General features: G+C 64.5%; 2 protein-coding genes across 10 annotated transcripts in view; one reads left to right on the plus strand and one right to left on the minus strand.

The window, feature by feature from the left end:
- Window positions 1-1,820, plus strand: part of ONECUT3 (one cut homeobox 3) — an 18,256-nt gene extending 16,436 nt beyond the window's left edge. Inside the window, exon 2 of the mRNA XM_081790767.1 lies at window positions 1,528-1,820. Within this exon, the coding sequence (XP_081646893.1) occupies window positions 1,528-1,820 (293 nt within the window). The remainder of the gene's footprint in view (window positions 1-1,527) is intronic.
- Window positions 1,821-6,280: 4,460 nt separating this feature from the next.
- ATP8B3 (ATPase phospholipid transporting 8B3) lies at window positions 6,281-24,803 on the minus strand. Of its 9 annotated transcripts, none has more exons than XM_078443697.2 (28): window positions 24,483-24,803; window positions 23,241-23,299; window positions 22,687-22,778; window positions 22,145-22,258; window positions 21,200-21,298; window positions 20,913-20,974; window positions 20,438-20,510; window positions 20,262-20,332; window positions 19,768-19,850; window positions 18,348-18,506; window positions 18,115-18,263; window positions 17,492-17,682; window positions 17,166-17,374; window positions 15,462-15,493; window positions 15,216-15,372; window positions 14,644-14,835; window positions 14,453-14,565; window positions 13,820-13,954; window positions 13,591-13,702; window positions 12,672-12,747; window positions 12,330-12,447; window positions 11,716-12,106; window positions 11,385-11,608; window positions 9,260-9,343; window positions 8,864-9,103; window positions 8,533-8,671; window positions 8,120-8,247; window positions 6,281-6,963 (listed from the first exon to the last, which is right to left on the minus strand). In XM_078443697.2, exons 2-28 carry the CDS (start codon window positions 23,287-23,289, stop codon window positions 6,463-6,465), a joined length of 3,993 nt encoding a protein of 1,330 aa, XP_078299823.2. In that variant the 5' UTR covers window positions 23,290-23,299; window positions 24,483-24,803; the 3' UTR covers window positions 6,281-6,462. The 9 variants fall into 9 exon arrangements, with proteins under 9 accessions (XP_078299823.2, XP_078299822.2, XP_078299824.2 ...); XM_078443696.2 differs by having other exon boundaries at window positions 11,716-12,079; window positions 13,790-13,954; XM_078443698.2 differs by having other exon boundaries at window positions 11,421-11,608; window positions 13,790-13,954.
- Window positions 24,804-26,258: the final 1,455 nt, after the last annotated feature.

The raw sequence follows: 26,258 nt of genomic DNA on the forward strand, positions 1-26,258 counted from the left end.
GTGGTCCCAGTGGGCCAGGGGGCCCGGAGCTGGGAGCGGGGGATCTATCTGCCAGGATAGCCTGTGCCCACACTTGCACTTACGAAGGTGATGGAGTCGCAGGGGTGAGGAGTTGGGTGGGGAGGCAGGACCGGCGGGCCCTCCACCTCCTGCAGCCCCGAGGGGTACATGGCAGAGAAACTGAGATTCTGAGCTGCAGCCCCTGGAGGGAGGGAGCCCACGCTGGCGGCCCCCTCTTCGCTTCCGCCCACTGGCCCCACCGCATTGACGGGAGGGGCCCACTTTGGAGCTCGGGCTTTGGGTCCTGCTCCAGCAGCCACGGGGCCGGGGTGGCCTCCTGCAGCCTTCTCCCTGCTCCGAGCAGGGGTGTCCGACCTGCATAGCCCCCTTAGGTCCTCCCGGTTCCAGAGGATCCCGAGGGCACTTCAGGGAGGCGGAGTCTGGGCCTCGGCGACTCTTGGGGGAGGGGGTGCTTAGGTATCAGAGTCAGGGCTACGTCAACGTCAGCCTGCCACAGGGTCCCTCAGCTGACCCGGCCTGAGAGGACCGCCCTGGGAGGGAGGCACAGACCCTCCCTTCTGAGACCCGGGTTGCCCCAGCATGCCAGGGAGGTCCCGGGAGATCGGGACACACCCGAGGACCTAGTCATTAACAGCTTCTTCCAACCGCCACAGCTCACCTGTGGCCTTTTCAGGTCTTTTCCCCACTGTCCCTGCTCTGGGGGTGGGGGGATGTCCATGCTCTGGGGGCTTCCCTACTGTCCGGGCTCTCAGGGTGGGGGTTGAGGGTAGGAGCCCTGGGGGCTTCCGCACTGTCCATGTTCTTGGGGGGGGGGTTCTGAGATCTGGGGGGGGGTCCGAGCCCCAGGGGAGGGGTCCAAGCCCTGGGGGAGAGGGGTCCGAGCCCTGGGGAAGAAGGGTCCGAGCCCTGGGGAGTAGGGAACGGAGCCCTGGGGGGGGTCTGAGCGGGGGGGGGGCGGGGGGGCGTTGTTAGAGCCCTGGGGGGAGGGGTCCGAGCCCTGGGGGGGGGTCCGAGCTGGGGGGGGGGGAGGAGAGGGGTCCGATCCTGGGGGGGGGGTCCGAGCCATGGGGGGAAGGGGTCCCAGCCCTGGGGGAGAGGGTTCTGAGCCCTGGGGAGTAGGGAACCGAGCCCTGGGGGGGGCTCCGAGCGGGGGGGGGGGGGAGGGGGTGTCAGAGCCCTGGGAGAGAGGGGTCCAAGCTCTGGGGGGTAGGGAACCGAGCCCTGGGAGGAGGGGACCGAGCCCTGGGGGGAAAGGGTCCTAGCGGGGGGGGGGGGGGGAGGAGGGGGTGTCAGAGCCCTGGGGGAGGGGTCCTAGCGGGGGGGGGGGGTGGAGGAGGGGGTGTCAGAGCCCTGGGGGGTGAGGGGTCCGAGCCCTCGCGGGGGGGGGGGGGGGGGCCAGAGCCGTGGTGCGGGGGGCGGGGACGAGGCCCGCGCGGCCCCCTCCCCTGCGAGCCGAGCTGACCCGCGTCCCCTGTCTGTCCCCGCCGCGCCGGCCCGCGAACACAGCCTGCAAACGCAAGGAGCAGGAGCAGCAGAAGGAGCGCGCGCTGCAGCCCAAGAAGCAGCGGCTGGTGTTCACCGACCTGCAGCGGCGCACGCTCATCGCCATCTTCAAGGAGAACAAGCGGCCGTCCAAGGAGATGCAGGTCACCATCTCGCAGCAGCTCGGCCTGGAGCTCAACACCGTCAGCAACTTCTTCATGAACGCGCGGCGCCGCTGCATGAACCGCTGGGCCGAGGAGCCGGGCGCCGCCCCCGCGGGCCCCGCCGGCGCCGCCGCCACCTTCTCCAAGGCCTGAGCCCCGGCGGGGGGAGGGGCGGGGGGGGGGCGCTGGAGGGGTGCCCCGCCCCGGGGAGGGGGGGACGCCGTGCACAAGAAGGGCCCCTCCGCCCTGCGCCCCGCCCCCTCCAGGCCCAAGGGAGCCCGCCGCGCCCCCCCCCACTCCCCCCCCCCCGCCCCAGCGCCCCGAGGGCCGCGGAGGAAAACCAGGGCTCGCGGCGGCGTCCCCCAAAGCGGGTCAAGAAGCACATACTAGAATAAACCGGGTATTGAACAGAAGGAATTCGAAGAATAAGCCCCCCCTCCTTCCCCGGCCCCCGCCCCCCACGCGGGGAGGCCCGGCGGAGCCCCCCCCTCCCCAGCCGTCCTCCCACCGACCCCGCCCCGGACCCCGCCCCTCCCCGAGTCGCCAAAAGCCCGTGGGGCTGGGTCCTCCCCGCCCCCCCCGCCCCCCGCCCCCCCACCCGCACCGAGACCAGCCCCCTCCGCCGGCAGAACCGCCCCCCCAGCCGAGAACCCCGCTGCTCGGCCCACACCCCCTCCCGGCGGCCGGGGTTCCTTGTGCCAAGAATCGCCTGCCTTAACGTCTGGGGAGGGGTCGCAGCAGCGGGGGCCGCCGGCGCCCATGGGCGGGCGCCCTCCCCCACCCCGTCCCAGCCCGGAGGGGCCGCCGAGCTCAAACATGCGGGTACATTCCAGACGCCTCCCCTCCCCGGCGCCCCACCCCCCGCCAGTTCACTTTACCTTTCGGCACCTTGATGACACGCAGGGAGAGACAGACCCCGGGAAACAGGAAAAAAAAAAAAAAAAAAAAAAACGATTCCACGGAGGAGACACCCGCACGCACGGAATCCCCGCCGGGCGGCGCCGGGCCTGCAGGGGAGGCAGGGGGCGAGCCCGCGCTCGCGACTCTCTCTCCAAGGAGCTGAAGCCGATGCTGAGGAAGGTGGGGTCCTGCCTGCTCCTTTTTTTGCCAAAAAGAAAAAAAAATGACAGACAAGGGGGAAGGAAGGGTCAGAAATGAAGATGAGCCCCCCACCCCCACCCCCACCCCCAGCTCGTCTCTCTTCCCTTCCTGGTGACCTCCAAGGTGACCTCCAAGGCTGGCCGGCAGCTGGATCCCAAGAACCCCACTCCCCACGGTTCAAGACCTGGAGGCTAGAAGGAACCTCGCCCCCCAAACCCCGGCGCGTCCACTGCCTCCCAGGGAGGTAGTCACCCCCTCCCCCCTTGAGAATGCAAAAGACATTTCTAGTGAAATGCCCCCCCCCCCCCCCCCCAGGTAAAGGCTACCTCACTCAAACGTTCTTGTCTGTGATTGGATAAATCACGCCTGATACCAAAGATTCCCCCCAAGGACCTGTGCTGGACGCTGAAATGCCCCGCCTGGGACCAGGTGTGCCCTCAGGTGCGCCCCGCTCCCTAGCAATGAGAGAGAGAGACAGAGAGAGGGAGTGAGACAAGGAGAGAGAGGGAGATGGAGAGAAAGAGAGGCAGTGAGACAAGGAGAGAGAGGGAGTGAGACAAGGAGAGAGAGGGAGAGAGAGAAGGAGAGAGAGAGGGAGATGGAGAGAGAGAGAGGCAGAGAGAGAGAGGGAGAGCGAGAGGGAGACAGGGAGAAGAGAAGAAGGAGGGAGAGAGGATACTGAGGTCGATGAGTGCCTTTTTCTGGAGCCAAAGATGTGTGTGAAATGTTCTCTTGTCCTTATCGACTCACTATTCTCCCGGCTTTTGAAGCAACTGATTCGAGTGATGCTTCTAGAACCTTTGGGTGTTGGGGCAGAATCCTGAGTCCTTGTCCCCGCTCAGCAACCGTCCCCCCAAACGCGCACACGCTCACACGCTCACGCGCACACACACGCACGCAGGCACGCACACGCGCACACCGCTGTCCTTTCCGTGGTGGCGCTGGGCACTGGAGTCTGGGTGGACGTGACCCCTTCCTTCTGTGCCCACTATCACCTGGGCCCCACTGGACAGACCTCCTGCTGGCAGGGGACAGGGCTTCTCCCACACTCTGTGCTGGGCAAGTCATTTGCTCAAGCAAGGATCAGAGGCCAGAGGTCTCTGTTTTGTCCCCTGTTGGAACGTTAGGAACCGGCTCGGGACCATTCGGATTGTGGAACTTTCTCACTACGGTGACCTGTGGTCAGATCGGGTCAAGTCCCACGTGCCCCGGGTCACAGAAGCAGCCCCAGATTCCAGGGTCCCTTTCAAACACACACACACACACACACACACACACCAGCTCCGTAGTAGCCCCCCCCTCCAGCGGGCCCTCACCCCACCCTCCCCCTGACGCCCAGCTTTTGTCACCAAAGACCATTCTCCACGCAGGGAATGACGTATCCAGCACAGCTCCTTCGAGCCTTTGACAATTTTCTCTGAAATACCTCAAAATATTTAATGTATAGTTTATGTGATAAAAAAAAAAATCCTTAGCTAGTTTTTGGAATACGTGACTTGAAGCTTTATACCGTTAAATTATAATTTTGCAGACGATGGTATGTCGTTTCTTTGAAGAGTTCCGTGGGAGACATATTGAATGTCAGGGCAGTGAGAGCCGGGCGGTCAGAGGCCAAGGGCAAGGCAGCGAGCGCGGGAGGCGGAGAGCGCAGACCGGCGTTTACAGATTTCTTACTCAAACGAGTCCTTTAGGAAAGGCAGGAAGAGAGAAGGTGCACCTTTCTTCTCTCTGGTGTGTTGTTTCTCGTTTTCTGGAGTCATGTCTTATAAGAGTATTTATTATTCTATGTGTCCTGTGTTCAAATGTACTTTAAGAAAAAAAAAAAAAAAAAGGAAGAAAAATGAAAAAAAAAAAAAAGACAGTGGAATTTGATTTGATGCATGACCTACTGTGCTCGGGGTGGGGCGGGGGGTGGGGGGGCCGCTCAGGGCCCCAAGATTCCGTGTCGCATGGTTGTGTTTCGTGCCGAGTTCGGGTTCGGTCGGGGCTTCTTCGCGCTGCTCTGTGTTCGTTTTCCCCTTTCTAAGGATCTGTGTCCAGTGGCGGGAGGGGGACGAGGCCTCAGGGGGACGGGAAGGTGGAGGAGGCAGCGGACCCCCAGACCCCCGTCTCCACCTCCCGCTGCCCACATGCCACCTGCCCGTGCCAGCCGAGGGGGGGGGGGTCCTGGGCCTCCTGCTCCTGGTTCTCAGGCGCAGGAGGGTGTCGCTGCCCCCTCCCCCAGCCCGGCTGGTTTCACGCTAGCATGAATTCCCAAGTGTCTTGTTCACAGGAGAGAGACAATCAGCCAATTCGAGTCTTGTCGCCCAGGGGGAGCGGGGCCGGGGTGTACCCCAACTTCTGATATCCGAAGGGCCCTCTCGAGACACCCGCTGCCCCCAGGCAGGCCCCCAGCCGGACTCCTCCCACACCCTCAGCCTCCTCAGCCCCCTTCCCTCCGGCCTGAAATGGGGGGGGGGTGCACATCTGTGGAGCCCTCCCTCCCAGCCCACGTCGGGACCCTAGAGAACAGAGAGGCCCCCCAAAAATCGTGAAAGCGGGCTCTGGGGCTGCACCCCTGCCTGTGACTCCACTTGGGCTGAGCTCACACGGGGGCAGAGCCCGCCTCCCAAGACAGCCGGGGAAGGGGGCTTGGGGTAGTGAAGGGAGGTTCACCCCAAGGACCCGAGGCCCCAGATCAGAGGGCAGGGGTGCGGCACACACAGTCCAGGGCTCCCCCTACCCAGCCCAGCGCCGGCTGGAACGTGGGCCATTTCCCAGAGTAAACCACACCTGCCCCTCGGTCCCGGCTCCCCACTGTGGTCCTGGCAGACAACCCCCCCCCCCCCAGAGGGCTGGTTTTGGGGGGGCCTTCTCTTCAGCCAGGGGTGAGGGAGGACCAAGAGGCCGCTTGGCCCTGAGTGTTTAATCAAGACTGGACACTGGGGCGGCTTTGGGGGGGGGGGGCACCACCTACGTCATCCAAACTTCCCCCCCCTCCCCGATGCTAGATGCTAGAGGGAACAGAAGCCCTGTCCCTCCCACCCTCAGGTGACAGGCTTAAAAGTTAAAAAAAAAAAAAAAAAATCATCGTCATTGTTAACCACTGCTGTGCTGGATTTGTTGTTTTGTTTTTCTCCAATAAATTATTTTGTACTCACTCACCTGGATGTGTGTGTCGGCGGCAGGGAGGGGAGGTGTGGGGAGCGGGGAGGGGAGGAAGTCTGTCTTTGGGCCGCCCCCCCCCCCACAGCCGCCCTGTGGGGACGCGCCCCGAAGCAGAGGGGAAGACACCTGCTTGGGGACGAGGCTGCCTGGGGCCGGACGCTCGCGGGTCCACGGAGCACCCCCAACCCCGAGGGCGTGGAAGCCCCCGCTCCCCCCCACCCCCGCCCCGGGGCGGCGGCGGGGCTCCTCCTGCAAATCCCGCCTGGGCCACTAGAGGTCGGTGTTCGGGGTTTTAGCGGGAAAGCCGGTCGCGGGACCGCGGATGTGACAGGGGCAGGAAGGAACGAGCCTGGCGCAGCCCTGGGGAAGGTGGACCCTGGTTTATTAGCAACAGAAAGGGACGTGGAGCCTAGTCCCCCGGGGAAGGCCGCGCAGGCCCGCGGGCGGGTGCGACGCGGGGCGGGTCACTGCTCTTCGGGGGTCGGGGGGCGGGGAGGGGCTGCCCCGCCGCCTCGGGCGCCACTGCGCCCTCCCCGGGCACGGGCAGTCACCCCACGGGGGACACCTTGCCCCCCTCGTCCGCGGGCTGCTGGGGGGGCGGGGGAACCCCGACGGCCCCGGCGCCCTCCCCCTCGACCACCGTGACTCCTCCCGCTCCCCCCGCAACGTCTCCTGGGACGCCCCGGACCGCCAGCTCCCGCGGGGAGCCGGGGATCTGAGGACGGCGGGCTGCTCGTCCCCCGTCCCTCGAGGACACCTTGCCCCGGTGCTGGTGCCCCGTCTTCCCCAGGAGCGACATCTTCCTGGAGCACCGGGGGGACTCCTGGATGCTCGGGGACAGCTCTTCGTGGCACGGGATTATCTGGCCCATCAGCATGTCGTTGTCGACCCCCGGCGCCCTGCGCAGAATCGTGCCCTGCGTGATGAGCTCCGCGTAGCCCTCGCGGTGGGAGAAGGCGTAGCTGGAGCGCCGCCGGCGCGACTCCCGGCGGAGGTAGGGCGCAGGTTCCACCGCTGTGATGTCCTCGCTCGGGGCCTCCTCCACCTCCTTCCCGGCCGAGAGGAAAGCGGCGGTCAGCAGGCTCGCACGCCGTGCCCACTGCCCTCAGGTCCCTGCTGCCGGTGGGGGCAGTCAGAGCCCCTCCTTGGCCACCACCCACCGACCAGGCCTTCCCTCCCTGAGCAGAGCCGGTTAGAGTCCCCTCCCAGGCTGACTTTGCGCCAACCCATCAGATTCCTTCCCCGGCACCCCACTCTGGACCAGCCGCCACCAGGTGCCTCGGGTGCCCTCTGGTGGCAAAGCCAGGCGAGGTGAGCCGGGGACAGCCAGGTGTCCCGCCTGTGTGGCAGAAGACGGCTGGTTTATGGCCATGTTTGGTCGCTATTCCAGTCACTTCTGGGGCCCATCCCGGCTGCAGCCTGCCCTTCTGGGTTCTTAGGGTCATGTGAGCCCCTAAGTTCCCACGCACGCCTTTTTGCACGGTAGCAGAACGCACGTAACACGAGATGTACCGATTTAACCGTCTCCAAGCACACAGCTCAGCGGCATCAGGCGCACTCACACCGTCGGGCGCCCACCCTCCATCCGTCTCCAGAACTTTCCATCTCCCCAGACTGAGACCCTGTCCCCATGAAGCACGGACTCCCCGCCCCTGGCTCCCACCATCCACTCTCTGTCTCTGTGGACGGGACTCCTCTGGGGACCCCCTGTGCGTGGGGTCACGCGGGACGTGTCCTTCTGTGTCCGGCTCCTGTCACTGCGCACGGTGTCCTCCGGGTCCGTCCACATGGTGGCAGGATGTCCTAACTTTCTCAGGCTGAACAAGATTCCAGCGTGTGGAGGGACACGTTGTGTTTACGCTTCATCCACACATGGACCCAGGGTTGTTTCTAAGTCCCTTCTCTTCCCTAGGCCATTTCCTGGTTTCTCTGTCATCTCGACCCCCAAGCCCCAGTCATCTGGGCAGGAGTCCGGTGATGCTGGAGTGCGCCTCGTCGTGCTCCTGGCCAGCTCCACCCTAGGAAGGGGTGGTTTTCCCTGGGGAGCCTGGGGCCTGTCATTTGGTCCCCCTGAGGGCACTGGCCACGCACCTGGGTCTCCATTCCCAGCACCCCCAGCCCCGCATGTCCGGGAGTGTCTGCTCCGGGCACAGGCTCTGCCTGGTGGGGTCCCGGGAATGTGCGATGGGGACCCCAGCCCTCACCTTGGGGCGCGGCTTCTCGAGGGCTTGGTAAATGACACGCAGGGCCAGTGTAGGCAGGGTGTTTAGTGACACATTCAGCAGGATCACCAGCAGGATGGAGGGGTGGGACAGCACATTGCGGTCAGCATCTGGGGACAAGACAGGGTCACAGCCCGGCCCGGGGTGGAGCCTCCCCTGAGCCTGCTTGGTGGCCCCTCCTCCCGTCACCCACTTCTCCGCCCTCTCCCTCCACCCCCGGACACCTTTGTGCAGATTCCCAAAAGGCACCGATTCCCCCTGCACGGGACCCCCCCCCACACACACACACACACACAGCCGAGAAGACAGAGGCTCACAGAGGCACGAAGCGGACATTGTGGCATGGATGCACCCGTCCCCAGGGCCCGCCACCCCATCCCCTGCTGGGGGCTCACACAGGAACGGGAAGTTCTCAGGGGAGATTTGGAAGAGCCAGAAACTCTGGCAGCCCCAAGTGACGACCACGTAGAAGCAGAAGCTGAGGAATATGGCCAGCACAGACAGGACCGTCCAGTACTTGATGATGAGTATGGCCTGAGCAGGGAGAGAAGAGCAAGCCAGGGTGGTGGCAGGAGGCTCAGGGCAGGGCTCATGGAGGGGGGTGGGGGCTGAGTCCCCAGGGCCCACGAACAGCAGGCCCTTGGCAGGGTCACCTGAGCAGTGACATCTCGGTGGCTCACGTCCAAGGCCCCACTGGGGGGGAGACAGGCCGGTGGCCCCGCCTACCTCCATGGTGATGGACAGCAGGCTCGACAGGGCCACGACCACAGAGAAAGACTGATAGTCACTGAAGCTGGTGGGCCCGGCCGAGTCGTGGCTGACCCACAGGGTCACGAAGAAGTTGACCAGGGAGGTGGCCGTGCCATGGGCAAGGGCCTGGAGAAAGACCCAGTAGTTAAAGAGCTCGTCCTTCTGGCCTGCGATGTAGAGCTGGGGCAGCTCCAGACTCCGCTCGGCACTCACGTCCTGGGGGTGGGGCACAGGGGGGAGGGGCAGGCTCTTGGGACCCGGTGGCCCGTGGGGGACGACCCCAGCCCCGCTCCCGGCCCCCAGGGGGAGGAACGTAGGGCAGAGACAGGGGCGTCTACCGGAGAGGAGGAAGCGAGGCCTTGACTGGCTCACCTGCTCGAAGAGACCAATGTAGAGGACCGGGAGTGTGCTGAACAGCAGGTTGAAGAGTGCCAGGAACCAGCCTTCGTACAGAGGCTGGCACGGGAGGGGGAGGGAGAACGTGGTCAGCCTTCAGGAGCCAAATGGCCAGAAACAGAAACGTGTCTTTACCCGAGGAGACCCACCCAAGCTGGCTGGACCCCCTGGGGAGGATGCCAGGTGAGCTGGGAAGTCAAGGCACGATGAAGGTTGGTGCTAAGGCCAGGGATGGGTCACAGGAGGCTTGATAAAGGCCGGAAGAGAACAAGGCAGAGGGGAAAACGTAGTCTGATTGTTTCCAAACTTCGCCTTTGAGTCCTTGTTTTAGCTGGATGGCTGCGATGCGGAACTACGGGGGCGGGGGGGGGAACGGCTAGAGAATGTGTTTGCTGGCCGTTCCCGGTCTCGGGGGATCACCGCGTGGAAGAGCCCTCAGGGACAAGCAGCCCCCCTAATGACAAATCCAATCCAGGTGACAGAATAAGGGCTTCAGTTCCAAAACCCGCTTCATGCGCGTGCTGCAACTGAACGCATAAGTAACAACCAAACATTTTACGAGAATCAAGGTTGTCACTGGGGCAGAAAAGAATCACAAAGCGGGTCCGCGGAAAAGGCTAAGCTGAGCCCGGTCCCGTGGGACTGGACTCAAACATACTGCTGTGGACTCCGTTTCCAGTATTCACAAAGACAGAGGGATAGATACAGACAAGACATGGCGACGGATGTGCCTCTCTACGAGGTTAACATGTGTCCACTTCCCGGCTCTTGTCAACTGAGAGAGTAATCCTGTAGCATCCCGGGACCGATGAGCACACCAAGCACTTAGATCTTGGCGTCTAACTACCAAGAGCCAGGGCTCCTCATGGAACCCGCTGATTGCAGGGTCGGGGCAGGGAAAGTACAAAATGAGCGGGGCAGTTCTGGTAGCACCAGAAAGAGGGGGTGTAGTCGGAAAAGACCAGGTGCACGTCAAAAGGACAAATCGGGGACGATGCCCGCGACAAAATATACAAGAAAGTAATATCCGCGAGTCTACACGGACAGGCGTCGGTACTGAAAAAATACACAGAGGAGAAGGGACAAATGTGGAAAAACTGAACGCCGCCCCCCACAAAGATCCAGAGCAAAAGAGGAAGCCTGCGTTCAACACTGGACTGGAAGTCCTAGCCAGAGCAATTTCCTTAAGAAGAGGAAATAAATGTTACTCGAACAGAAAAGGGAGAAGTGAGGTGCCTGCGGGGCTCCGTCGGTTAAGCGTCCGACTTCGGCTCAGGTCACGATCCCACGGTTCGCGGGTTTGAGCCCCGTGTCGGGCTCTGTGCTGACAGCTCGGAGCCTGGAGCCTGCTTCGGATTCTGTGTCTCCCTCTCTCTCTGCTCCTCCCCTGCCCGCGCTCTCTCTCTCTCTCTCAAAAATAAATAAACCTTAAAAAATTATAAAAGAAAGGAAGGAAGGAAGGAAGGAAGGAAGGAAGGAAGGAAGAAAAAGGAAGGAAGAAAAGCAAGAAGTAAGACTTTCTCTTTGCAGAGGACACAATCCTATATGCAGAAACTCCCCAAGGATCCACAAGGAAGCTGCTAGAACCAACCAACAGACCAGCAAAGTTTGTCTCCATACACCTGCTGGTGGGAGCAATCCCAAAAGCAAATTAAGAACATTCCAGCTTACAGAAACATCGAACAAATACCTGTAAACAAAACAGTGGGGCAGCCAAGCAGTATCTACTGACCTACGGCGCCCCCGGTAAAGCTCCCTCTCACACGCTGGGGTTTGGGGGACAGGGAGCTCCTTCCCTCTCTCGGGGCCGTCTATTTTGAGACAGCTTCCTGGCCCGCAGGGAAAACTGCCCTTCCAAAGCTCTAGAGTCTTGCGGTCAGGGACCCAGCCCCCCCCCCCCCCCACACACACACTCCCCCAACCCCTCAGTGGCTCAAATCCTCCTCTTCTCCCCTCGAAGGAAGGACTTTGGAGCACCTGCCCCCACCCCCACCCCCACCCCCGGCTTCAAAGCTCCGACGCGCCAAGCATCCCCGGAGACCTTGGGCACAGAGCGGGGGCAGGACCCCTCCTCCCTCGCCCGGCGCGCGTGGCCGCGCACCTGGGCGGTGAAGCCGCTGTAGAAGGCGAACCAGACCTGCGCCATCATGCTGGCCAGCGTCTTGTACACGAAGTAGCGAAGGAACTTGCACACCCGCACGTAGGACCAGCGGCCGTGCACCAGCAGCAGGCGCTTCAGGAAGCAGAACTGGGCCAGGGCGTAGTCGCTGTTCTGAACCGCCTGCATGCCCTCCGGGCCCGCCAGCCCCACGCCGACGTCCGCGGCTGCGGGAACGCGCGCGCGGGCGCGCGCGCGGCCGGTCAGCCCTGGCTCTCCTCCCCCCACCCCCACCCCCACCCCGCCGCCGCCCCCCTGCCGCCCCGCCACGCACTCTTGATCATGTTGACGTCGTTGGCGCCGTCCCCGATGGCCAGGGTCACCGCGCGCTGGTATTTCTTGACCAGCGCCACGATCAGAGCCTTCTGCTTGGGCGTCACGCGGCAGCAGATGACCGCTTGGCAACGGGCGGCCAGCTCCACGAAGGCCCGCTCGCGCCGCACCTCGGGGCCGTCGCGGGCGCCGGAGTCCTTGACCCGCGGCCCCAGCCCCGTGCCCCTCAGCTGGATCCCGAGGGTCCGCCACATCAGGGACACCCTCTGGGCGCGCAGGAAGTCCGTCGTCCGCTCGCCGCGCTCCTGCCAGGCCTCCTCCACGTCCACGTCCACGTCCTCGTCGCGCACCAGCGCCCGCGGCTCCTTGCGCAGGGACAGCAGCAGCTGGTCCTGGCCGGCGGGGGCGGGGCGCGGCGGGGGCGCGTCACCCTGCACCCCTCCGCTCCGGGCAAGGCCCCGCGGGCCCAAGCCAGGCAGGACTTGACCGCGACCCGCCCCTCCCCTGCTCCGGCCCCTTCCGCCTCGCCCCGTCCAGCAGCTCCCGCGGCCGGTGCGCCTCCCAGCCCCCTGCCCTACACCAGGGGCGCTGCCGTGGCCCCGAGCGGACACTGACCAGGAACTCCCCGTTGATGACCATGGCCACCTTGGTCTGCTGCAGGAAGCGGCTCTGCAGGAGGCCCTGGCCGGCCAGCAGGCCGTCGTTGCTCCCCCAGTAGGCCTCCAGGATCCGACTGCAGGGGAGGGGGGGGGGGGCGGGTCAGCAGCCGCAGGGCACAGCCTCCCGCCCCCCCCCCCACGCCCCTGCCTCGTTGTGCCGGGGTCCCCCCCCCTCCGGGAGCCCCACCGGGCAGCGGCTTCGGGCACTCCGCAGACCCCCCGGGGCCGCTCGTATGCCGTGGGTGCGGCCCCCTCCCCATCCCCGGCTCGCCCGCCCGCCCGCACCCCGACTTCTTACGTGATCTCCTTCTCCTCCAGAATGAGCATGTTCTCCGACAGCAGCTGGCAGGCAAAACCGATGTTCACCGCCGTCTCTGCAAACCAGCCCAGCTCAGCGCCCCTTGGGGGCCACGCCCACCCTGCTGCGTGGCCCCGGGCCCCCACAACCGCATCAGCATGCCCCTCCCCCTGGCCACGGGGATTGGTTCAGAAGAGGGCCCGTGACTCAGGCCGGCCAATGGCAGCCAGCCCTGAGTTTTTTGGCTGCCGCTCTGAGCAAAGGGGGCTCCGCTTTGGTGCGTGGCCGGGGCTGGGCTCCTGGACGAAGGGAGGGTGGGGCGCGGGGCCAAGAGGTCATTGGGCATAGCATGCCTAGACCCCATGGGCCCTTCTTGGAACCCACACAAATGACTTAATTTCTTTTAAAATCAGAAGAAAACATAATGATAATGACTGTGATCCAGCTCGGATATTTGTCTTGATCCCAACGCAGCTGCAAGACGTCATTTTAAGTATTTTGTGTGCATGTGCCTGGTGCCCACGTAAGTCCTAATGCGGCCTCGGGGGCCACAAAGAACCCACAGGGCAGTGGAGGAGATTCGGGGCTCCAGGACCAAGGGACCGGCGGGCCCACGCCACTTTGCCCCCGAGTCACTGGGTAACCTCCAGCGCCTGCTCCCAGCCCTCTGAGCCCGGCTCCGCCCACCTGTCACACAGGGGCATCCCGGCCACTCAGGAAGCCTCGGCACAGGGCCAGCCCGCCCGATGGAGGTGTCGGGGGGACCCCAGCATTAATCGTGCCCGTTCCTCCCTTCCCGGCTTGACGCGGAGGGCAACGCCGAGCCCGGACAAATGGGACAGGAGGGCGGTGGCCTGTCCGGGCAGGTGAGGGGCGCTCTCCCACCCATCCCCCTTCTCTCGGCGCCCCGGGGACCCACCTTGCTTATCCCCTGTGAGTACCCACACTTTGATGTTCCCCTGCTTGAGACACTGGATGGTGTCGCAGACGCCGTCCTGGAGTCTGTCCTCGATGGCTGTGGCTCCCAGCAGCTGGGGGCGGGGCCGGGGGGGTGGGGGGGTGGTCAGCGCCCTGGCAGAGGCGGGGCGCCCGGCCCGGCCCCTCCGCGCTCCGCCCACCTGCAGGCCTTTCTCCATCTCCTCGTACACCTGGTGCAGGGCGTGGGCCCGGTTCTGCAGCCGCAGGCTGGCTTCCCGGTGCCGCTGGCGCCACTCCTCGTACGTGTCCTCGTCCACCCTCTTGTAGGCCAGGCACAGGGTCCGCAGGGTCTCCTCGGCAAAGGACTGGGGGCCGGGTGGGGGGGGCCCTGGCACCACCCCGTCGCCACTCTGCCTCCCTGACACTCTTCCGGCCCTGCTCCCTGCTTGGGGTCCCCGAACCTTGCCCCCCACCCCCAGGGGGGCTGCTCTGGCTCAGCCCCCCACCCCCACCCCGTACCCAGCTCTGTCCTGCCTCCACACCTCTGCACCTGCCCTTCCTCTTGTCGGGAACCCCCTCCCTTTGCTTCGGCTTTGCATGGCCATTTCTAACTGTTCCTCAAGACCCTCAGCACAGCCCGGCCAGACCCTTCCCCGGGACCCCGACAGCCCCTGACCCTTCCCCTGATCCCTGGGCTTTGGAATGTCCGTACCGCACACAACCTGGACAACTGCACGTGGCCAGCCTGGGTGCCTGCCACTTCTCTGCACACTCTCCTCCTCTGCCCGCCTCTCCCTGCCCCTCACCCCCTGCCTTACCCCAACAGCCTCCCCGCCCCCCCCCCCCACCCAGCAGGGACTCACAGCCAAGGCCTCCTCCGTGGTCCACTCTGTCATGCCTTTCTTGCTCAAGCGCTCAAAGATGACCACGTCGGCGCCTTTGGTGTAGAGGTAGATGGCGCCCTCGGGGTTTCGGACTGCAGAGGGAGAGGCCAGGCTGCCCACACACACTCTCGCCTGCCCGCCCACCCCCCGCGCGGGGCGCGAGCACTCACCCAGCACCGACATGCGCTTCCGCATGCTGTTGAAGTCCATCATGGCCAGGACCTGATACACCCGTTTGTCCCCCAGCTCCATCACCGTGATGCTGTCCTGCGTGCGCGCCACGAACACGTAGCCAAAATTCCGGGCCGCCGTGACCAGCGCCTCCTCGTCCGGGGATGCCGCCTGGTACACCGGCTGGTCTGCTGGGGGAGGGAACCGCGGCTGGGGCGGGCGTGTCCCCCGAGAGCTTTCCTCCATCGGGACCGCCACCCGTCTCCAGAGCGCAAAGGAGGAAACCAGACGTTCACAGGACGGTGGTCTCTCGGGCTGGTACAAGCTCTAAGCCCGGCAAAGGGAGGTAGGTGCGTGGACCCCGGTCCGAAGGGCCCCCCGCTTCCCACAGCAACAGATCTCGAGCCTCGGGCCTGGACACCCCTAGGCCCAGAAGAGGTGGGGCTTGGGACAGGGCCGAAGCACCCTCCAAGCCCAAGGAAGGGAGCCCTGGGGAGTGGGCTGGACCGTCTCGGGAGCCCCAGGGCCGGAGCACCGCCCCAGGCGGGGAAAAGGAGGTGGGCGCACTCACGGTCTTTCTCCTGGACCATCACAGTGTGACAGATGGCCAGCAGACGCCAGAACTCCCTCACCGCCTCGTCCGTGCGGCCCCGAACGGCTCGCAGGAGCTCCGCGTTCCGGTAAGGGAACTTCCCGTCGGCAAATTTGTTCCAGAGGTAGGGGTTCCCCTGAGGGGTTGGGAGGGGACAGGCCGGCTCTGGGTGGGCCCCTGCTCGCCCCCACCCCTATCCCGTGCTGCAGGGCGGCCGAGGCTCACCTTACATGGGGCCTCCTCCTCATCGTCGGGGCCTGGGGAAAGACCCAGCTTCAGGCCTTAGCCGCTGCGCCCACGGGGATCCCGCAGCGCCCACACCCCCCCCCACCCCCACTGGCAGGCTTCCCAGGGCCACTGGAGACGGCCAGACAAGTGGGCCTGGGCCTCTGGACCCGACACCCCAACAACCAAGGACCCCCCCTGGCCACAGCTTTGCCTTCTGCACGAAGGAGAGAAAAGAGTGACATGGCTTCCAGAGGTCCCAGCAGCATGGCCGGGGTGGAGCCCAGCCTCATGCAGGCGTTTTGTTTGATCTCTTCACGGTGTCTTTTCACAACTTGGACCTGCCTGCCTACGTTGAAAGATTGGGGTGATGACACACACACACACACACACACACACACACACACACACCGGGTCCACAGCCCTTCTAGAAACATCAGAAGACCTGGCCTGGGGCCGATGCTGCTTGCCACAGGCCCTGCTGCTCCCTATCGCCCCTGAGACCCCGGCTGAGGGTGGGGTGGGCTTTACCAGAGGGCACGGGCCCATTTCCGTCTTCCCGTTACTACCCCGGTGGGTGCTCTGTCACGTCCTGGCCAAAACCACGTCCCCCACTTTATGATGGCCAAGAGGACCCTGCCCCACCACTTTTTGCGTGGTCTGCGAGCCAAGAATGGTTTCCACATTTCTGGGGCGCCTGGGTGGCTCAGTTGGTCGAGCACCTGCCCTCAGTTCAGGTCACGATCCCGTGGTTTGTGAGTTCAAATCCCACATCGGGCCCTGTGCTGCCAGCGCGAGGCCCACTTCAGATCTTCTGTCCCCCTCGCCCCACCCCTCCTCTGCTTTCGCTCTCTTAAAAATAAATACATATTTTTTAAAAAGACAGAGAGAGGGGCGCCTGAGTGGCTCATTCGGTTGAGTGTCCGACTTCGGCTCAGATCATGATCTCACGGTTCATGAGTTCGAGCCCCACGTCGGGCTCTGTGTTGACGGCTCGGAGCCTGGAGCCTGCTTCCGATTCTGTGTCTCCCTCTCTCTCTCATCCTCCCCTGCTCTCTCTCTCTCTCTCTCTCTCAAAATTAAATAAACATTTAAAAGAGAGAGAGAGAGAGAGTTTCTCAGATTTCTAAATGTCTGGGAAAACATTGAAAGACGATCATCTTGTGCCACGTGAAAATGTTAATGAAATTCCAAATTCAGGACTGGCCCGGTCGGGTAAGCGTCCGACTCTCCATTTTGGCTCAGGTTGTGATCTCACAGGTCGTGAGTTCGGGCCCGTGTTGGGCTCTGTGCTGACAGTGCTGAGCCTGCTTGGGATTCTCTCTCTCTCTCTCTCTCTCTCTCTCTCTGCAGCCCCACCCCACTTGTTCTCCCTCCCCTGCCTCGCAAAAATACATAAACTTAAAAAAATAAAATAAAGAAATTGCACATTCAGCGTCCCCAAGGAGAGGTCTGTCTGTGAAAACCGAAAGAATCCTATTCCGTGACACGTGTAGACGCTGACACCCCACGGCCCGCGTCCACACGCAGGCTGCCGTCGCGGGGCAACGGCCGACCCGAGTCTCGACCGGGGCCGGGTGAGCCGAGAGGCCCACAGTATCGCTCTGTGGGCAACGTGGGACGATGCCGCGCGGCCACAGTTCCGTGGCCCGGAAGCACAGGGCGTGGGGCCGGCGTCCCCGGGACCCGCGGGGTGGGACCCACCGTAGACGATGCCGGCGATGCAGCACTTCTTGAAGGTCATGACGTTCTGCGTGAGCGTGCCCGTCTTGTCCGAGAACACGTACCCCACCTGGCCCAGCTGGTCGTTGAGGCTGGTGCTGCGGGCCTTGGCGGGCACGTCCTGTGGCGCGTAGTACATGTGTACGTCCCAGTTGATGAACATGCTGTTGCCCAGGTAGATGAACTCGACCCTGCGACACACTCCTGGTCACAGCTCCGCCCCCGCTCCTGAGGGGAGGGCAGGAAGGGGCGGGGGGAGCCGGGCAGGAAGGGGCGGGGCAGGGGGGGGGAGCCGGCCAGGGTCTCACATGATGAACATGGCCATGGGCACCATGACGCTGAGCAGGATGAAGAAGCCCCAGAAGGTGAGGAAGGTCTCGGCGGCCACGCTCTGCACGTGCCTCGGGGAGACGTAGTGGTGCTTGGCCTTGAACTCCTTCACCTTGGACCAGAAGCCCAAGCTCAAGGCCACAGAGATCAGCACCAGGGACAGAAAGATCTGGAAGGCAAGTGGTGGGCACGCGGGTGACCCCGGGTGACACAGGGGCGCCCCGGGGACTCACCGACAGGGGCACTCAGTGGGGACGGGTGGGCGGGCCGGGTCCCCCGGGCAGGGGCGCTGCGGGGGTGGGTCCCCAGGGCAGGGGCGCTGGGCGGGGGGGGGGGGTGCGTACCCGGGGAGGGGAACTTGCAGGCTCTTTGTCGGCCTCTTGAGCTGCTGTTGTTTCAATTATTATTACAATAACTTCAGAAAAGAGAACTAATCGGGCAAAACCCGCAAGCTGCCTAAGTTGAGCGCAGGCCATCTTACTATCTCCTGCGGGCCTGGAAGGCGTCAGAGTTGGGGCCACGAGGACGTCACTACTTGGCCCTCAACCTAACAAGAGATCCTCCGGCCCACAGACCCGTCTGAGGATCAGGACGCACGCGCTTTTGCACAGGAGGGAAACGGAGGCCCGGAAGAGGACGGCGGGGGCCTTGGGCGCCTCACCAGGGCCACCAGCCTGTTCAGCAGACGGTCTATCCTGCTTCTCTTCAGATGGATCTTGCCACAGTTCCTCATGATCTTGGTGTCAAAACCTGTGGGGTTTGCGTCTGCTTGTCGCCTGCCCGTCCTCCTGGCCTGCACCCCGCCCCCCCGCCCCGGGCCGCCCCGGGCCGCACCGGCGTAGATGACCAGCCCGTAGCAGGTGTCCGTGTTCCGGACCTTGCAGCCGCGCAGGAGCACGTTGCCGATGTCCAGGGGGTGCTTCCTGCCGTTCCACTCCAGGCACCCCACAAAGTGGTGCAACCTGCTGTTGGGTTCCTCACACACCACCTTGCCTGGGGGCCACGTGGGGGGGAGGTCAGGTAGCCACAGGCTCGTTGTGGGGGGGGGCTCGGCCTGCCCTTTCTGAGTTGGGGTGGGGGGGGGGGGACACCGCTGTCCCCCTCCGGCCCCAGCCACTCGCACGGGGCCCGCCCTGCCCCACTCCGGCCCCGCTCACCCCTGCACCACCCCCAGGCAGCCTCCTCCTGCTCCAGAGCCGGCCCCTTCCAGCCACAGGGGTCTTGGGTGCGCGGCCCCCGGCCTCCCGGACTCAACCTCCTCAGAGAAGCCCTCCCTCCCTGAGCCCCCTTCCCCATGGTTACAACCCTGGGACGACATCATCAACCTGAGCTCTGTGGGGGTAGGTGCCAGCCTGGTCTTGGTGACGCTGAGGCCCCGGGGCCCAGCCTCGCGCCTGGCCCCCAGCAGGTGCTCAATAAATGTGTAAGGAGGGAAAGAAGGAAGGGACACCAACATCCGACTCCCTGAAGCCACAGGGGACAAATGCAGGCACTGTCGTTTTCCAGAAGGTGGTGGGAGAGGTCCTTCCCACCACCAGTCCCGCTCGTGTTCAAGCAAATCAAGGCAGGATGAAAGGCTGGACCAGCGCAGGGTTAAAATGGCCATGGGGTGTGGACCGGGACCCTGGCAGGGAGCAAGCCCACACCTCCTGCCACCTCTGTGACCCCAGTCTCCTCCTCTGAAAAATGGGGCCATGCCTTCCAGCACCGCTCCGTCAGGTCAGGGCCTAGAGGGAGCGGTGGGGACACGTGCAGCCACCCTCCCCACGAGCGAGGCTTTTCCCCAGATATCAGACATGCAGCCGGTGCGTGGATGTCAGGAGCGAAGAGGCTGTGGCTCAGGACAGAGATTCGGCTCCCGAACCAATCAGAGCAGCCTGCCTTTGCAACAAGACAGGAAAAAATAAAGTCCCCTTGCTGGGCCACCGTGCAGGTGAATCGCGAGCCCATGTACGCAGGCCGCCTTTTCAATTAAACCACCAAAACTGTTTGACTCGAAGCGGTCGTGTTTCATAAATAAAATGTAAAGCCTGATAAGATGCTGCCCTGCGTATCGTAACAATACAGAGAATGTCCCAAAAGTCTCGTTGATTGAGGGGCCGTGAAACATGAATCCCGACCCCCAACGCCCCCTAGACACCCCATTGCCACGCCCCCAAACCCAGCGAGGTGGGGAAGTTTTGCACCCGCTGCCCAGAGGGGCAGGCCCACACGGGGCAGGGGTGTCTGCTGTTCCCTGCTTGCTGCCTCTCACCTTGGAAGGATGCCATCTTCCTTATACTGGTCAGCTCGTGGTGGGTGACCGGCGGGGCCTGCCTGAACTTCAGGTTGGTCTCCCTGGTGATGAGATGGGGAGCAGGTGAAGGGATGGATGGACGGTACCAGGGCAAGGCACCCGCAGCCCTTCCCAGAGTCCCTCAGACACTCTTGCTAAGCACCGACGGTGTGCCGGCTGCCGACCAGAACGCCGAGGCCCAGAGAGGGAGAGGGCCTCGCCCAAGGACGCACAGCGTTTTTGCCACAGGGCTGAGGCCACGCCCTAGGCCTTCTCACGCTCAGGCTGGCGCACACGAGGGCCTCCAGAAATGTCGGCACAAACGTAGGTCCCTTGCTCTGGCCTAACCTTTTGGCCCAGCTGGCTCGCAGGCACCCCGCCACCGTTCCCGGGGCGAATGACCTAACTCTTCGGCCGCTGGGGAAGTTCTTGCGTCCAGAGCCCCAGACCCCTAGTGATGGCCCACGGCTCACCCATCGATGTCTGCAGTTTCCACGTAGCACAAACTGCTGGGCTCGGTGCTGGCCAGCAGGAGTAAGTCGGCCTGGGGTTGGGAGGGGTGGGGGGCAACAGCATTGCTCAGGGGGGACACAGGAAGAAGGCAAGCAGGAGGCAGCCCGCCCCGCCCTGCGGTCGACCACCAGCTCACCGGGACGATGTTGTCTTTGTGCAGGCAGACCACATCTCCCACATACAGGTCCTCCCACTTTCTCCACAGGAAGCTGCAGGGGCGGGGGTGGCAGTGAGGGGGGTCCCTCCCAGGCCCAGCCTTGGCCACCCCAGCCGGGAGAGCGGGGCTTCCAGTCTGCAGGTCCTGGCCGCCCGCCCCCGGTCCTCCTGGAGGTCCGGCCTTCCTGGTTCCCCAGGCCCTTTCAGATCTTCCCCGCCCCCGTCTTCAGCTGAACCCCCATCACAGGGCCCGTCCCGGCCTTGGTAGACAGCAGGCGCTTAAGCAGTGCCGGCTGGGCCGCTGTCAGCCTCAGCCAGGATGTCCAGGAACACAGAAGTTTCCGGGCCCTCTGCGAGGCACTCCTCCCTGGCCTGTCCCCGATCCCGGCAAGCCGTGCTGGGGGCCTCTTGCCCCGGGACGGACCCCACACATACACGGGGCCACAAGGCCTCACCTCTTCCCCACCAGGGTCTGGCAAGGCCTGTTGTTGATGATTCTGTCGCTTCTGTGTCGCCCCTGGGCTGACAGGGGAGCGGGTCAGAGGGACGGCCCTGCCCCCAGCCGGGCCCCCACGCCACCCCGGGGGGAGGGGCTGCTGGGCAGGAAGGCAGATTCTGCCTGCCCACACCACGCCCCTGGCGGCCTCTCATGCGACCTACCACACAGCCCAGCACCCCCCACACCCAGGGCTCTGAGGACCCAGCCGGCCCCCTCCACTCGCCAGGCACCCCGGCCACTTACGATGTCGTCCACCAGATCTCGGGTGGCCCGGATGACGAGGAGGCAGATGAGCGGGACAAAAAGAGTGAACCAGGGCAGCGTGGAGATCTCGGGGAGGCCCTGACGTGGAGGGCGGGTCATGCCGGCCGCCCCCCCAGGCACCACCCTGCCCGCCTCCCGCTGCCCTCCCACCCGGCACACCCAGCCTTACAGCCTGGCATCCCGTGTCCACCTGCTGACCACCCCAGCCCAGGGCCAGGCCCCTCTCCCCCCAGACCTTGGGACAACCACCCTCCTGTCCCTCTGGCCCCGGTCCCCATCACTGGTCCCTACCACATGGTTTGATGTCACCCCTGCCTGCCCGAGGCACCTGAAAACACGCGTCAGGGCCACTGCTGGGTCCCCAGTGCCCAGCACATAGTAGGTGCTCAATAAACGTTTACTGGATCTTTACTCGGAACAGAATGAGACGCTGGGTCAGGGTTCCCTGGAAACTGCCCACCCACCGAGAGAGGAAGGTGTCCAGGCTGGATGCCGGCCCCCCTCGTGCCCCACCCAGACGGCCCAGGCAGTGGGAAGGGCCCCCACAGGTCCTGAGAACGCGCTTTGACCCCTGATTCCTCCTTGCCCTCTGGGTTTAGCTCAAAGGGCTGGGGCCAAAGGTGGTATGTCTGAAGCTGTCCATCCTGACGGGGGCGGGGGGGGGGGGGCGTGCCCTCCTTGACCTGAAGGAGCCACGCACGCACCTCCCATAATTCCTCATGCATCGAGGACTCCTCTGTGCCAGGCCGTGGGCTATGCAGTGGGGACCCAGCAATGAGCGTGGGGGGACAGACCTTGCTCCACAAACCACACAGACAAATGCACAGTGAAACTGCCCTGGGTCTACAGAGCCGTGGGGCAAAGGGTAGTCAGGGAGGGCTCCCTGGAGGAGGCAATGTGGGCAGGCGGCTGACCCCTCCACACCTGGAGAATGATGATAAAAAGGAAGTAGAGGTTCGACACGCGGTGGAACTGCTCATACAGGTTCAGGGGCAAGAAGGAGAAGACGTTGTACTTGGCCGTGTGGATGACATTGCTCTGGAACGACAGCCAGCGTGGGATTGCTGCCCGGCCGGGAGGCCCCTCGCCCGCCTGCCCCGCCTTCTGGCCGCTACCAGCATTGATTGAGCATCTACTGAATGCAAGGTCTTGAGCCAGACTTTACTGAGCGCCCAAGGGAGGCAAAGCCTTAAGCCAGCGTTGACTGAGCCCGTCCTGGGCGCAAAGACTCGGGGAGCAGAGCCGTGAGCTCAGCGTTTCCCAAAGCGTGGCGCACGCAAGAGGTTTTAGGTGGGGCCCCGTGAACATATTACACTTTAGAGGTTTCATATTAATATAACTTAACCCAAACTGGGGTGGGATAAGGGGGGAGGGGCGCCAGCACCCAGCTGGGGGTGCTACAGTCCTGGGGACTGAAGTCCAGGGAGGGTGCTGCGGGGGAGGGGGGCAGAGACCCGGGCGCCCACCTTATGCTTCCTCCTCTGCCAGCACAGGAAAGACTTCTCCTTGAACTGGCTGTTGTAGTCCCTGCTGTTGGCTTCCAGCTCCCAGGTGAACGCTGAAGCCAGAGAGAGCGGGGCATCACGCAGGGCAGCAAACACAGGCTAACGACACCCCAGAGGAGGGCCGAGGGGCCCCGGGGGGACCCAGCCCTGGGGACGCTCGGCTCACGGACAGGGAGCTGGTAAACAAACAGGACGGCCCGCGGCCCCCCACGCACAGTAAACTCAGGGGGAGCGCCCCTCGTCCCGCCGCCCTGCGCCAGTCCCTAGGCCAAGAAGAGAACAGGCTCTGGGAGACCCCTTCACACCCACTCCTTCCTCAGAGCGCTAAACCGGGGCCCAGCACCGGGCTCCAAGGTGTCCAAGGCTGCAGGCCCCGAATCCTGAGTCTAGCATTCGGTCATCGGCTTTGGGGCCGTCAGCCGGCGAGCACCCACACTGGGCCTCCTCGGTCCCCACCTCAGCCACTGCACTTCGTGATGGCCCTCGGCCCCCTCGCCAGGACCCAGGACACGCACCGGAGTTCTTCTCCTCCCCGAGGTCCTCTCGGTAGGCGAGGCTGCCCATGCTGGTGGGGCTGCGGGGAGAGGGCCCCAGGTCGCACCAGCAGCCCGGACGGTGCCCGCTTCTCTGCCCCGTCCCAGGGCTCTGACGTTCCAGCCGCCGGACGTGTCCTTCTCTGGCCGTCCTCAGGCCTGGCGGGGCCCAGGCTGCCCCCCAAACCTGCGACAGCCTCGCACCCAGCAGCTCCCAAGCTAGCAACCCAAGGTCGCCTCGTCTTCCCGTGTTACGGCCCATCGCTGGGGTGAGGGGTTCTACCTCGGGCCGCTGCTCCCCGCCAGCCCCCATCAGCTCTCCTGGGAGGCCCACACCCACGTCCTCCGGGGTCTTCCTGCCGCCCCTCCTGCCCCAATCCCCGCCCGGCACACCCAGCCCTCTGAGGTGCTCCACCAGTGTTTGCTGAGTGACTAAATGGGGCCCCAGGGCTGTATGTTAGATCTCACGGACACGAGGGCCAAGCTACCCAGAGAGGTCTGAGCATGGTCTCGGGGCAGCTAACCCTGACGGAGGAGATGCAGGCGACCCCAGACCTCCCACGGAGCCTGGAACCTTCCCACCCTCTAGTTCATGCTTGGCCCTTGCCCTTAGACGCCAGGAATCGGAGTCTGCCCAGGGGACCCACAGCAGCCACCAGCACTCAGCAGCCCCCCGCCTCCGGGCACTGGGCTGGCTGTCCCCCTGGAGGGGCTTTCCCCGCATGCGCGGTCAGTGCGTCCTCACCGTTCTGGTCTCAGCTCGTACTTCTCAGACCGTCCACGCTTCTTCAGGCGCCTCCTCTGGGCTCCCCCTCTACCTGGGGCGTCCCCCATCCCAGTCCTGCTCCCCCTCCCTCCTCTGCGTCTCTCCCTGTCTGGGCCGCCTGCTGAACTCAGAACCTCTCAGGGCAAAGACGGCTGGCATCTGAGCCAACCGTGTCCCCAGGCCCCGAGTGGGAGGACCTGGCTCAGAACCAGTTCTGCTGCTCCCGGGAGCCTGAGCCGGGCCAGTGCCCATTCACCGGATGGGGAAAAGCGAGGCTCAGGGCGAGCGAGGCTTAGCCAGTGGGACCCAGAGCCCGGGAGACTCAGCGGAGGGCAGACGGGGTCGGAGGAGGAAAGCTGAGGTGGACAGAATCCACCCCACGTTTATGGGGGGGGGGGGGGACAGGAAGACGCCCCCCACCAGGGCTGGCTTCCCCTTCCTTCCCACCCTCAGCTCACCGGAAGCCTCGAGCATCCCGCAGCGGCGGCGGCCCAGACGCCGGGGCCTCCACAGGACCCCGGGCGCTCCGGCACCCCCACTGGGCTCCGCTCCGCGAGAACCTCCAGGGACGCCCCGCCGCGGCCGCCGCGACCTCACGCCCTCAGGCCGGGCGCAGTCCAGAGAGGGTGCGAGGGCACCCGAGGACGCACAGCAGCGGGAGCGCCGCCGCTCACCCGCGCGGGCCGGGGCGGGTGGTCCTCGGGCGGCCAGGGCGGCGGACGTGCCGGAGCTATTAGCCGGGTGCCAACCGGCCTGAAACGGGCGGCGCGGGCGCGGGACGGGGCTGGGGCGGCGCGGGGGCGGGCCCGGGGGCGGGGACTTGTCACGCTGGGCGGTCCTTAGGGGCGGGGCTTTTGCCGTGCTGGGCGGGCCCGAGGGGCGGGACCGGGTGGGTTGAGGGGCGGGGCTTTGTCGTGCTGGGCGGGCCCGAGGCGGGCCGGGGGGCGGGGTCCTGAGAAACAGGGCGGGCCCGCGGGATCGGGGGCAGGGCTAGTGGGTTCTTGCAGAGAGCTCCCAGGCAGGAGGTGAGGCGGGGTTTCACCGCGCGAACCTAGGCAGAAGTCAAGGTGGGGCGAGGCGGGCGGAGACTTACGGAGAGGACCGGGGTGGTGGGGACCCGGCAGAGATGGAGCCTTGGCGGGGGGGCGGGGGGGGGGGCCTCTGGAGTGGTGGCAGGCGGCGGTGCAGGGGTGGGGAGCGGCAGGCCCAGATCCAGGGTTGGGTCTTTGCAAGGAGCTGAGGGATGTCAAGATAAGGGCAGGCTCGGACTGGGGAGGATCAGTGGGCGGGACCTTGCACCGCAAGGCGGGATAGGGGGCCTCGATTCGGGCCTGGGTACTAATCGGCCCGTAATTTAGGGGCGGAACCTTGTAAAGCAGACCCTCCGTAGAGTGGATTGGCCCTGGCCGAGGTTGGACGGGACCAGAGTGGGGCTAGGGACACAGGAAGGACGCACAGGTAATCACAGGTCTGAGCTTCGTCCTGGGTTTTCACTCCTTCATCCGGCACCCATTAATGAGCACCTTCTAAGCTCAGGTGCAGTGTTAGGTGCTCGGCTGGGGGAGGTAAAGGAGATCGTTAGAGGAAGCCCACGAAGTTCTGGCCCGGTGTGAGCCCACCCAGCGGGCGACCAGGGCTCCGAGGGCCTTCCTGAAGGTGATAGGGGTGGGAGACAGCCATGAGGCTGGGGGAGCTGGGGGGGGGGGGGGGGCTTGAGCCAGGTTGGGGGGGCTGCTGAAGCTAGGGTCCCCAGCAGTGGGGACTCAGGGGGAGGGGCGAACTTGGGCGGACACAAGAGATGATTGAACGCTTTCATATTTTCACTCTTAGAAATCCTCTGGGAAATATGGAAATTAGGAAGGTAGTTGGTTCTGGGCACTTTCACACTGTCACCACCTTCCCCCCTCTGCCCTGCGCTGGACTCCATGCCCAGCCTCCCCTCTCCACCTGGCACTGGGGCCCTTCATAGCATCACCTATGAGCAAATGTTGGTGATGAGGGAGCGATGGGGTGGTGAGGACAGCACACAGGCTGTGACCACCCCCCCCCCCACCCCTGTCAGAGCAGCAACCTCCCCACTCCCTCTTCCTAGGAAGCCTGGTCTGCACACCCTCCTTGGCCTTTGAGGGTGGGCGGGGGGTGGGGTGGGGACTGGTAAACCTTTTATTCATTCACTCAACAAACACCCAGCCCGTACCCAGTGGTTAATGAGAAGGACCCAGGGGACCCCATTC

Source organism: Panthera onca, chromosome A2 (genome assembly GCF_046562875.1).
Source record: "Panthera onca isolate mPanOnc1 chromosome A2, mPanOnc1 haplotype 2, whole genome shotgun sequence".
In the NCBI taxonomy this organism is placed as follows: Eukaryota; Metazoa; Chordata; class Mammalia; order Carnivora; family Felidae; genus Panthera; species Panthera onca.